Source organism: Perca fluviatilis, chromosome 21, assembly GCF_010015445.1.
Source record: "Perca fluviatilis chromosome 21, GENO_Pfluv_1.0, whole genome shotgun sequence".
Classification (NCBI taxonomy): Eukaryota; Metazoa; Chordata; class Actinopteri; order Perciformes; family Percidae; genus Perca; species Perca fluviatilis.
In genome coordinates this window covers 7,749,436-7,762,535 of record NC_053132.1, presented here as the reverse complement: position 1 = coordinate 7,762,535, position 13,100 = coordinate 7,749,436, and the positions used below count along the sequence as shown (strand labels likewise).

The following is a 13,100-nucleotide window of genomic DNA, read 5'->3' as shown; positions in this document are numbered from 1 at the left end:
ATTTTCTTTTAAAGCGTAGCCATAGCCAACACAGAAAACTCTGTACATGTCTTTATCTCTCTTCTCCTTTGCTCACACTTACTATGTGTGTGTTTTGAAGATCACAGCATGAGACGGGCCTTCACCTCAACTAAAGCTCCTCTCTCTCCATCAAAACTGCTGTTAAATTGATGTGTATTTTACTTTTTATTCCATTCCTTTTCTATATCTTCTCCTCTCGCTGGTTATCTCTGTTTCTCCCAACATGCTCTTTCTTTTACTATTGTCTTTGCACGCTCGGCTTCACTCTGTCCCTCTCTCTCTCTCTCTCTCTCTCTCTCTCTCTGTCTCCTATCACTCTTTGTCTCTTCCTCCTCTCCTCCCTTTTTCTTCCTCTTTTTCGCTCTCTGTCAGGTTCTTGGTCAGCTTCATGGTCGACGCCAGGGGCGGCTCCATGAGAGGAAGTCGTCACAACGGCATGCGCATCATCATCCCGCCCAGAAAGTGCACAGCGCCCACCAGGATCACCTGTCGACTGGTCAAGAGACACAAACTGGCGTCGCCTCCTCCGATGGTGGAAGGAGAAGGCCTGGCCAGCCGACTGGTTGAGGTCGGTCCGGCCGGAGCTCAGTTCCTCGGGTAAGACTGAATCTTTGTTTGTTTTTAAACCTCGCCAATATTGTTGCCGTTTGCTTAATTGCTTTTTTTATCTACACTTTTGTTCGGTGACTTGACATCACCTTCCTCGCACTTCTTGCCATCGCCATCTCCAGCCATCTGCGATTCTTTAAAAGAGCGAATGAGTGTATGCGCATGTTTAGGTGGAATACCCGCTGTTTACTTTGCAGTTAAAGTGTAATTCTTGCAGTGTGCTCACCCTCAAGCATTAAGTCCAGCTTTGGCAGCGTAAAGGCAACATCACTAACAGATGTAAACTGTGGAAAAGTGTAGATTGTGAGGTAATATGTGCACATGTTTTTGTTTTATATACATGAAAACTCTAAATGTCTATGTCAGGAAGTTTGTCAAAACCAACGGAAATGATAAATTTGGCTCAACTGAATGCAAAGGTTTTAATTACCTGTTTAGTGTATTAAATTACAGTGTAAATACAACAAAACAAAATGCAACATACTGTATATGTCTGCATGTTTAATTAAGATGGTTCTGAATTTGATTACAGCTTTAAGACAAACATCTGTTACTCTAGAGCAGGGATCTTCAACAGGGGGTCCTGGACCCCAGGGGGTCCTCAGAGTCAATGCAGGGGTGCCTCCAAATTATTGTTAATTGTTGTGTTGTGATGTGTTGTATTGTTAACATATTATTAGCAAATATAACTCCCCTCTGATGATAGGCTTACTGGCCTATAGGTATATTCACTAAGGCCATCCACAGATACAGTTCATCCTAAGGATTCAATGTGCCACATGTATGTTTAACTTTAAAACATGATTTATAAAATCATGCCAACACTTATTAGGCTTTTTAATAGCTTAGTATTATATGCAAAAAAAGGTATGTATAAAGGCTTTAGGCTGCCGTTCACGTTACTGTAGGCCCAGTTTATTATGTAACTTAATTTTATAGAATTTATGTAGTAGGGGGTCCCTACTCTATCTTCCTCTCAGTTAAGGGGTCCTTGGCTTAAAAAACATTGACGACCCCTGCTCTAGAGTTTATAATTGTGTTTATGATAGGGCTCAAATACATACGTATTTGTTAATTGTTGTTTTTTTTCCCCCTGATCAATCAATTAGTTTAAAGATTTGGGATCAGTTCTGAAAAAAATATAGAATAGAAATAGAAGAATAGAAGAAAAATAGAAACAGATTTTGTGTGTGACTAGTTACCTTTACTGGTGTCACTGATGACTACTGGACAGAAAAAAACAGGAATCTTATTACTGATACAAGTCAGTGGTGTGTGCGTACTGACTTTGCAAGTGTGTGTTTTGTTTATGTACATGGGTGTGCGTGTGTGTTTCATTATCTTGCGGACACAGTAAACTACATCTTCCCAGAAAGCTGCCAGCCCTTAATGAAGGCGAGAGCCTGGTTAGTCCAGTGCTACAGCTGGGACCCAGAGGAACTAGATTTGTTGGGTAGGAACCGAATAGCATCCTCCCTCCCTGCTCCTCTCCCTCCTGTACCTCCCACCTCCTCCAAGGAAACGACATGGCCGAGGCTGATTCATGCTGATGGACATGATTATTTTACCCATCTCTGTTGATTTGTTAGGATACAGCATTACTATTACATGGTTACGATGTGGTTTTGGGAAGAAATCAAGACATACTGAACCTTTTTAAAGGGATGACACTACAGTAGATACTACTTATATTTAAAGTTGGTTGGATGATGGTTCACCACGGCAAAGTGGATTTCTTTTAGCCTCAATAACATCCCAGGGAGAGTTAATAATACAGAATAGTTTTTACATTTGAGAAGTTCTTCCTAAAACTACAAAATATAGCTTTAAATCCATTATGGTTACTTTCCAGCCACTTTCATTTAGAGAACATTGTCTTTCTTTTTATTTCAGAAGCTTTCAGTGGGCCTTTGATGTCACTGAAAGTAAAGGTTTTGATTGGCTGTTTGGACTGGACTGCGCTTGTTGGGCATGAGCCTTTTCCTCCTCAAGCCGAGCATCATCCTGCTTCCCATGATCGCTGTTACTTTACTTCACCTTTTAAGATCAGTTTTATGTCATCCCTCAATATTTTTTGTGTAATTAATTTCCAAAGACATTAGTAGAAGAGAGTTGTACTGATCCATGCTGTAAAAACTTAGAAGGGTTGATTCATTATGCTTATTGACAAGTATGCTACATTTTGTGGTTTGTCGTCACGTTACAATCTTGATTGTATTTGTACAGGCTTGTAATTCAGGTTTTCTTCATAAAAGATTTTAAGCACCTATAAAACTATTTCTCCACAATATTATTATATTATATATTCATTCATGACTGAATAAGCAACAATTAAAGTGGCGTCTCCATGACAACATCAGTCGAACGGCACAAATGTTGTTTTTTCCGGAGGAGCCCCGTCTACTTCAAAACAGTGAGAAGAGCGCAGAAGAAGAAAAAACTCAAATATGTTTTGTGAAAAAAGGAAAAAACAACATTGTACCAGTTGTGTCCAACTTCCACAGTCTGATGTGAAAGTGTTAACATTACCTATCTTAACTATCTAGCTTAAACCATAGACTGTATATTAATGGACGTCACCCATTGGTTTGTGGAGATCTGCTATCCGTCGTCGAGTTCGCCGTTACGGGCGCAGCCATCCTGGTTGTGGATGTGACAATTTTAGACGAGCGGGAGGAGTGAGGGAGGAGCTGCTTACACTCTACGTTACGTTACACACTTTCATTGGCAATCGCATCATAGCCACGCCCTAAAACACCCCCTGCTTTATCGTCGATTTTAAAATCAACGAGACCATAATTCAAAAAATTAACATTATTCTGTGTTAGAGAAGACTTAAAAACTAGCGATTGAGACCATAAAGTCATTATGAAAATGTTTACCGAGGTAATAAATCAAGTAAGAAGTGGGTCACTTTCTCATAGACTTCTACAGAAACCAACCTCCTTTTGCAAACCCACGTGTCGCCCCCTGCTGGAATTCTAGCGTTAGCAAGAGATGGCCGCAGCATGGCGGCTCAGGATTGCGTCGGCATTGTGTCGGCATACCGCTCAGGCATCAGCTTTTCCTGCTCGGTCTTCTGTGGGCTTAGAATGCGATCGAAACATGAGGGTTTCATTATGGAAATTAAAATAGATTTCATTCATTTAGCAGAAACATCTTTTATTGTCTTTGATTCAGTTAAAGTTCACTGTTGGAGCAGCAGATAACAGCAGATCAAATAACAGAAAAGTTTTATATAAATAAAATAAAGTATATCATTAAAAAGTCTGTTAAAACTTGACTTCAAATTCTTGAAAGGTTTTGTGCATCATGTTTATTTTAATGGCATTTAATGACAATATTTTCAACATATAACCAGTTGGTTGCCCTCAACAGTTTCCTTGCAAACTTGGTTAAAAAGTGAAATCCTTCACATACAATATGGTTTTGTACACATTTACAATGCAGCAAGCGTGGCTTGTCTACTTCCGCCTACAATCTGGATTCATCAATAATGTCGGAAGGAAATAGTAAATTGTGCATGTATGTAGTAGGCCTACCTTAGCACTCATAGTAAGAAGCTGATTAAGGAAATAGTACTTTTAAGATATTTTGTGACAGTTTTTTAGAGGCTGATCAATGAATATAGTTCCTCTCTGTCTGTCCTTTTGTACTCTCTACTCTGAGGGGAAAGTGGTCCTCAGAATAGACTATAGTCATCCTCCTCTCTTGTGTTGCTATCATGCCTTGTTTGAATAAGGGCTGTGCAGCTTTCTCCCCTCACTACTCATTCCATTTCATGTGTTTCTTGTCAAGCCATGACATGCCATGCCAAGCCATGACATGCCATGCCAAGCCATGACATGCACTGTGAATGTCCCATCGAGCTCCAGCCACAGCTATCATTACGAAGCAACACTGTTCCTCAGCAGAACTAAAAGTTCATTCATACCTGTACAGTATGTGTTTGACGCTAACGTCCTTCAACGTTCCTTTTCATATTTCACTTTATTTGTGGAATTAACAAACTGAATGAATGCTACTTTATTAAAGGGGCGCTATGCAGTTTTGGCAATTTCTTCGCTGTTTTCTCGCTTTTTGCTTGCAGGTTTCTCTATAGAGCTCCCCCTACAGCTTCGGAATAGATATTTGGTAACACTGTGTAAAAACTTGCTCGGTCAGTCTGCCGTTATCTCTTTCTCTGTTCCTCCGACAGTGCTTTCCTAGCTTTCTGCTTCTTTTTTGCCGGCTCAGCCATGACGATAGTGTAGAAAAACTCCATCGCTACATTCTTCTTGCTAGCCGGTTCCTGGATGGGGGGCATGTAGCAGCGTGTTTGTGTGCAGTGCCTAAAGCAATTCGTTACATCGCGAGACCCGATATCACTGCGGCTCGCTGGCCAAAAGTTGCAAGGGTGGTTTTTCCGCTCACAGGCGCTAGGGGGAAGTGAGACGACCACCATTCAACCCCAAAAAAGTCATATAACCATTCCAATGACTCCGAAGCTGTTCAGTTAAGGTAGATTAAGCTACAAAACTGCATAGTTCCCCTTTAATGTTAAACCCCTGCCTATGCTTAAAGAGAAGCTGTATGATATGTTCTCAATTTTGCATTGGTTTTAGCCCCAGTGGGACTATGAATTTTCACCAAATTACTACTATCATTGTAACCTAAACCTCCATTTTCTTGGTTTACACGTTATCTGCCATTTCAGTCTTAAATGAATAAGCTATGATTAATTAAACCACACTTCCATGACATGTACCTTACCAGGCCTGTGATAGTGGAGATCCCTCATTTTGGCTCGATGCGGGGCCAAGAGAGAGAGCTGATCCTGCTGCGCAGCGAGAACGGAGAAAGCTGGAAGGAGCATCTGTACGACTATAAGAGTGATGACCTCAATCAGCTGCTCAGTGGGATGGATGAAGGTGAAGCACACAGCATTTAGACTTTTTTTCTTTAATTATTTTGGTCAACACTTTGTCTTATAGTGGCACCCAGGCAAGGTTGTATATTTAAACATCAAGTAGAAGTATTATGTCTTTTTTTTAATGAATGCAAGTTACGTAATTAAAAGACAAGGTCATTAAAGCAGATAAAGATAATTAAGATACCTGGTGCTAGTAACACTACAAACTAAGCCTTTTCAGTAGTTTTACAAAAAAACATTTTTTTTATCATTTACGTGTGATTGATTGTCATTTATGTATTTCCCTTCCCTGCAGAACTGGACAGTCCTGAGGAGCTGGAGAGGAAGAGAATCTGCCGCATCATCACCAAGGACTTCCCACAGTACTTTGCTGTCGTGTCTCGAATCAGGCAGGAGACCAATCAGATGGGACCAGAGGGCGGGACTCTGTGCAGCCGGAGCATCCCGTTGGTTCAGGCTTCCTTCCCTGAGGGGGCGTTAACCAAGAAGATCAAAGTTGGACTGCAGGTGAGTCTAGAGATATGGATGACTGTTATCTCAGAAAGAATTGTGACCACAGTGGCAGAAGCTCTAAACAACACACAAACAGATGTACATGTAGGTACACAAACCTACACACACATTAAACACACATCACTGATCTCTTCTGTCCCAGGCCCAGCCGGTGCCCGACGAGACTGTGAAGAAAATCCTTGGTAACCGAGCAACCTTCAGCCCCATCGTTACCGTGGAGCCCAGAAGAAGGAAGTTCCACAAGCCCATCACCATGACAATCCCAGTCCCGCCCCTGTCAGGGGAGGGTCTTACAAACGGCTACAAAGGAGACTGTACTCCATGCCTCCGCCTTCTCTGTAGCATTACAGGTATGTGTGTGTGATGGTTCTGTACAGCTATCTTTATGGGGACCAATTTCAGTTCTGCACCTTGAGAGTGAGAAATCTTTCAAAATGTGAAGTTATTTTGGCTTTGTCTTTAGTGAAGGTTTAGGTTAAATTAAAGTTAAGGATTGGGGTTAGACATTTGTTTGTGATGGGCTAGAGGATACATGACGAAAAAGTGATATATACATATTTCAGATTTCAGATTTTAACAATTTTGTGGTGTCTGGGCAGTAAGCAGTGTGTAAATTAAGAGAGTATATGTAATTTGAATGATTTTTAATTCATTAATTTAACTTTTAAAAACATCTGACAAATTAAAAAAATTAAAAAACCTCATAAAGTGACATTTTCATGCCATGGGACCTTTAAAACATATTACTTTTAATAAAAAAATGTCTGGAGGGAACCTTAAATTTAATGTCATATGTCATAACATTGAACTAATCTAATAATTATATAACAATTCTTGTTATTCAACCTATAATATATACCTATAATAGATTTATTTATTTATTATTTTTATGACACCGTTAGCTAACATTACTGGCATTGTGTACATTGGTTTTTGCACCTTATTGATAATATTGTTTATATTTTGTTTTATTTGCACTCTTTATATTTGCACTCTTTTTATTTGCACTATTTCCTACTTTGTACTGCAACTGCTGCACAACAATTTCCCTCAGGATAAATAAAGTACTATCTTATCTAAATTAGAATAGCTTTTCAAAAGAAGTGATAACTTCTGTCAAGTGTGTCTGTTTTAAAATGTCACTCCATGTTGTGCTCTGTATATCAGGGGCAATTCTAGAATCAGACCTATAGGGGAATGTAACACGGATACACTGCCTTGCAAAAGTGTTAACCCCCTCCTAATTTAATTTGCCAATAATCGCTGAGCTAACTACTGAACAACAACGGCTAACGTTTTTTGATACTTTTAACACAATGATCGAATTAAACCTGACACTTTAGAAGTCACAGTAATAACGACCAATTTGACACAATGTTCTAAAATTCAGCATTTTTAGTTGCTTATGTTTCAATTTGGGTTCTAATCTGCGCCATGAAATTACCAACTTCTTCTTCTCTGGGGACTACCAACGTTAAACTTCACAACCGCACTCCTGCTCTCCCTCTGACAGATCAGATAGAGACTCAGCCAAGGGCGGGAGTCTGGCACAACCTCCTCAGATTGGCCAACATTAAGTTTCTGTTAACCCTTTCCTTGACTTTGTTACAGGTGCATAGCATCGGAGACAGACACACAGGATATTAAACCTGTTTCAAGACCTTTAATTGATTGTCCTGTTACTAACAGACAAGTTGGCAAACTCTAACTTCCAAAAAAAAAAGAAATATATATATATATACATTTTTAGGGGGGCTGAGATGAAATTTAGGGGGGCTTGAACCCCCTTAAAAAGGGTCTAAAATTGGCAATGCTGTATATTATGTACGTAGAAAACGTAATTACTTCGAAGGAAATTTTCAGGATGTTTAATGTTTCCCATATGACTGTCTGCCAGGTGGTACGTCCCCAGCACAGTGGGAGGACATCACTGGCACAACTCCCCTCACCTTCATCAATGACTGTGTCTCCTTCACCACTAATGTTTCTGCCAGGTGAGACGCTCCACATGCACACGTCTTACACTGAGGTTATTCTGAATCTGTTGTATTCATCTCTTTCGGAAATGTTCATCATTTTATTTGTCGTCTGTGCAGGTTCTGGTTAGCAGACTGCCACCAGATCCCAGAGACGGTGGGCTTGGCCATGCAGCTGTACAGGGAGCTCATCTGTGTGCCCTATATGGCCAAATTTGTGGTGTTTGCAAAGACGAATGATCCAGTGGAGTCCAGTCTGAGGTGCTTCTGTATGACGGACGACAAGGTGGATAAGACACTAGAGCAGCAGGAGAACTTTGAGGAGGTGGCCAGGAGCAAAGACATAGAGGTACATAATTATTGGTTGGTTATAATCTATTCTGTTACAGACAGAAGGCGAGGGATATTGGAGCATAATCCCAAATTAAGGACCTTAATATGTAATTATAGCAGTACATTATTTATTTTTTTAACATTATACACAACCTTTTTATTTTTTTTTATTTTAGTGATTACCAAATTCCTGCACTATTGAGCAAATGTTTTCCATCCTCTGTGTGAAAGCTATTCTAATAAAACTATTATGTGGCTAGGTGTGAAAAGTGTATGTGCACAAAGTTCTTGTCCATGGATTGTAACAAGTAACTTAACTTGATTCAACTGTTAGGTAAAACATTGGTTGTAAAGCAGTCTTTTGTCAAATGCCTTTATAGTCGTTATTTAGTTTTTGCAGTTTAGGTTAGTCACACAGCGACAGTGTAACTTGCGAATATGTTTTTATTGTACAGTGTTAATCTGGTGCCTTAAAACGATCGCAGCAGTACATGAAGCTTATATCATGAATCAGTAACTTCAATATTAAGGCAACAGGAAGGAGTGCAAGGCTCAGAGCTGCGGGTTACAAGCCGCTGTGGGCTACTTCCAGACCTTATTATGAATACTTTTGAAAAATATGTAACAAATGTGATGCATGTTGTTGTTGCATGTGTCGTTCTTACCTCTGTGATATGCTCTCTCAGGTTCTGGAGGGCAGGCCCATCTATGTGGACTGCTATGGAAACTTGGCTCCTCTGACTAAAGGTGGTCAGCAGTTAGTTCTTAACTTCTATGCCTTCAAGGAGAACCGTTTGCCCTTCTGTGTCAAGGTACTGTATACACTCTTTCATCGTCTCCATTGCCTTCTCAGACTGGAGTTGGAAGATCTATAAATCAACATGACAAAAAGTTACTAAAATTACACCAAACTTGTCATACCAGAGTACAAAAGGGCATAGGACATAATGCTGGAGAAAAGCAGCAACCAGGATAATTTTGTTGCTGTAAAAATACTGCGCTAATTCACGATTGTTTTAGCTCTATTCCCCATTAGCTGCCCTACGCATACCCACACTAGCCTTCAATGCAATGATCCCAGTCCACAGGGGATAACCTAGTTCCCTTTTCTCATGTCATTGATCGACCCATTAACCCTGTGTTCTCTATAATCGATCCTCTTGCATCGTTAGGTGAAAACGATTGTGTCTGCGTGTGAACTAGATCAGGCATCACTTTATCACAACACAACTAATTAGAACTACAGGAGCAGGTCACCATGTGTAGAACACTACGTGCAAATAGGGCTGTTCCATTAGTCATTATTTAATGCTCAATTAGCAAAACACTTCTGTAGATAATATGTTGAAAACAAATTCAAAGACATCTGGTGTAATTGTATCTTGAAGCTTTACTAGATTTAGATTTGTATATGTAGATTCAGCTTTATTGTCATTGAGTATAAGTACTGAGACAACGAAATGCAGTTTAACATCTAACCAGAAATACAAAAATCAGTAAAGTGCAGAGTAATGTACATATGTATAGTGTTGAACAGAATATATGCATATGCTAAGATATATACAGTATGAACATGTGCAGCAGTTACCAAAATAGAAAGTTTAAAATAATACAAATATGGACAGTAATATAAATGTGAATACAGTAAAGGTGAAATATATATACAATATGGACAGTAGTATAAATATGTAGGGAGAGAATATGTAGTGCACATACTACATGCTCTAAGTTTAATCTTTCAGGAGCTAATTCTTTGATCACAGTGCCAGCAAATTTCCAACCACTGTAATAAAATGTGTTAAATGTGTAATATAACCCTTTGTCCATGTCAATAACAAGTCACCTCTTGGTGTACCACTACCTTCCTCTTCTGTTACCTACTGTGCTGTACCAGTAAGACACAGTATCCCTAAGTAATGTACACTCCAAATTCATACAACACATCTTATGATATATAGTGCTGCTGTTAAGTGCTGAGATGTATGCTTGTATTAAGTGTAAACTTTGCAAAAATGTACTATGAACATATGAGATTGCTGATGAAGTATGCACATTTGCACACGTGAAAAAAAGTAATACTCAAGTGTAGGATTGGGCATTGAGAACTGGTTCCAACTTCAAAAATTACGATTCCAATGGAATCATCGGTTCCAAATTTAACAAGTTTGGGTTTCCGTAGCAGCCAGGCACTTGTTGTGTTGCAGCCATGGAGCACAGTAAGCTGAAAAGGCCCGGTAAAACTGTAAATCACCATTGAATCAAGATAAAATGTTCCTATTATCTGTGAAATAAGCATGTGACCCCTTTTAACTCCACCCCTCAAAGAATCAGAATCGAGAATCGATAAGAACCGGACTCGAAAGGAACGAATCGGAATCGGAATTGTTGAAATCATAACGATGGCCAACCCTACTCAAGTGTACGGTGTACACATTATAGTACATGCGGAGTGACTACCACCTTCATAAAGAAACGAGGTACATAAAGAAGCAATGTTCTCTCTCTAGGTGAGAGATCCCAGCCAGGAGCCCTGCGGCCGTCTCACGTTCCTTAAAGAGTGTAAGACTATAAAAGGCCTTCCACAGACTGCCGTGTGCAACCTGAACATCACGCTTCCTGCAGTGAAAAAGGTAAGGTAACATGAACTCACCATTCTCTGTTGTCACCTCCATAACCATACTCATGGTTAGGGTACTTTTGGCCCCAATAACACTGATAGATGAAAGACAGAGAAAGACTTTGGCCAAACTGCCGCCACTGTGTCTTTTATCTGTTTAAAGCTTCTCTCTATGTAAATCGGTTATCAATGCAGTGGATTCTTGTCATTGGCTGTTTCATTTTGTTCCTACCTACCTTTTGATTTGGATGACATGCTTTTGGCTGAGGGCTTTTTTTGATTATCAAGCTGGCTTTTTGTGGCTTGAGTTTATTTGCTGTTTTTGCTGCTGAGTGTTGGCGCTTTATACTTTTCGGTGTTCGTTTTGTCTGTGTGTTTTTTTATTTTTTGTTTGCTAAAGTGGCTTCTCTTCTGAGTTGGAGCTTCTGTCAATCACTCCTTTTTCACACCCTGATGTTTCTTTTCCCCCTGCTTTCCATTATGTTACTCCCCCCTGTTTCTGCAATGCATCTTGGGAACCAGGAAATGGAGTCAGATGCAGAGGATGAGGTAAACCACACCCTCCCCACCATTTGCTTCCCTCTGCGCTAGATCTATAGCGGCCCTGCTTCATCATAGCATTATTCTTTCCGCTTCTACAAGGATAATACGAGCTTTCCTTCAAAGCAACCTTTAGCTGCTCAGTTTGCATGATATATTGTAGATATGAAAAACGATTTGTTTTATGTCCAATCCTTATCCTTTCCGCTCTACAGTATGTGATACAAGTGGCTTTGGAGTATAGATGTACTTACATTGTCCTTAAGTTAAAATTCAACCCTTAGTAACATTAACTTAAAACTGATTATTTGCTTTTTTAAGTACTTAAAGTATAGAGTTTGTAGGCTTATCATGACTAACCTAAGCTAATTTGGCTAGCTTGGCGTAGCAACATTATTGTAAGTAGTACTGCAGTGCAGTGCAGTAAATGTTCTTAAAGGACAATTTGCTGCTTTATTACGCAACTGTTAAATATTGGCTTTGTTTTTATGTTAATACCAACTAACGCAGACAATTAGGTTTGCTTTAATTTAACATTTATAAGGTGTTGGTCATTTGGCAGCACCATACAATGTAGGATGACCAAGAACTAATAGGTTTTTGTGTTGTTTGCTATTGTTGCAGACTGAAAAGCCAGAGCGACGTCATACCTTTGCATCCCTAGCCTTACGTAAGCGCTTCAGCTATCTGGCCGAGCCTGCACTGAGTGAGTTTTGACATTTTCACTAACAACCCCTTTGATGAATATAATAATGCCAATTTTCGTGGATAAGATAGTTTATTAACAATTTTAATTAACCTGTAAAATGCGTGACAGATTTGTTTCTTACTTAATGTAAATAAAAAATGTAAATGCATATTTCTCATCTTACATAACATGCACTGTCCACATGCCTGTTTACAACATGGTACATATTTTTGCATGGGTCAATGAGTGGTTTTTTGTGCTGTGCTTGCCCACATTGTGAGTTGTATTTCTTCTGGGTTTGTTTGGTTGATTTCAAATGTTGAGTTTTAGAAGTCCAAATGCAGCAATTTAAAAAAAAAAAAAAATCTTTGCCTTACCAACCATGTTATAGGCATTTGGGCGGGAGGTTAAAGTCAAATTGTATGTGTTTTTCATTTGTCCCCTCTGAGTTTAAAGCTCTTTTTTGCTTTGTGATGATGTAGCAGCTTTTGTGGAAACGCATGCATCATAGGAGGTCTTGAGTTTGGCTTACTTTTAGTTGTTTGTTTTTCACACTTTGTGCTTGTCACCAGTTCCTGCATGACAAAATGGGCCAAAACTTAAGTCTTGGGAAACACATTTTGTCATATTTTGTTTGTTACATAATACATGGAAACTTCTGATGCCATTGTTTTGGCTTTGTTGTATCATAGTGTCCAAATTGTCTTTGGGGAATCTATCATTACTGTATGTCATTTTTGGACCAAACAGATAAAAGGCACTTTTAAAAAGCGGATTGAAATTAGAGCCAGAATCCATATGCTGATTTTAGAACATCTGAAGTCCAAAGAGAGAAGTTGTTTTTGTGTTAATCCTGGTGCATTTGTCTTACCATTTTTCTGTTGTCAATTG

General features: G+C 39.4%; 1 protein-coding gene across 24 annotated transcripts in view; it reads left to right on the top strand.

The window, feature by feature from the left end:
- Positions 1 to 13,100, top strand: part of LOC120551330 (ankyrin-3-like) — a 72,582-nt gene that overhangs the window by 32,943 nt on the left and 26,539 nt on the right. For 20 of the 24 annotated variants that reach the window (XM_039788667.1, XM_039788665.1, XM_039788666.1 and 17 more), the window contains 10 exons: positions 394 to 618; positions 5,386 to 5,540; positions 5,838 to 6,049; positions 6,198 to 6,405; positions 7,953 to 8,049; positions 8,152 to 8,380; positions 9,051 to 9,176; positions 10,872 to 10,994; positions 11,504 to 11,530; positions 12,146 to 12,227. In XM_039788667.1, the coding sequence (XP_039644601.1) occupies positions 394 to 618; positions 5,386 to 5,540; positions 5,838 to 6,049; positions 6,198 to 6,405; positions 7,953 to 8,049; positions 8,152 to 8,380; positions 9,051 to 9,176; positions 10,872 to 10,994; positions 11,504 to 11,530; positions 12,146 to 12,227 (1,484 nt within the window). The remainder of the gene's footprint in view (positions 1 to 393; positions 619 to 5,385; positions 5,541 to 5,837; positions 6,050 to 6,197; positions 6,406 to 7,952; positions 8,050 to 8,151; positions 8,381 to 9,050; positions 9,177 to 10,871; positions 10,995 to 11,503; positions 11,531 to 12,145; positions 12,228 to 13,100) is intronic. The other 4 variants (XM_039788675.1, XM_039788657.1, XM_039788676.1 and 1 more) reach the window with 3 other exon arrangements.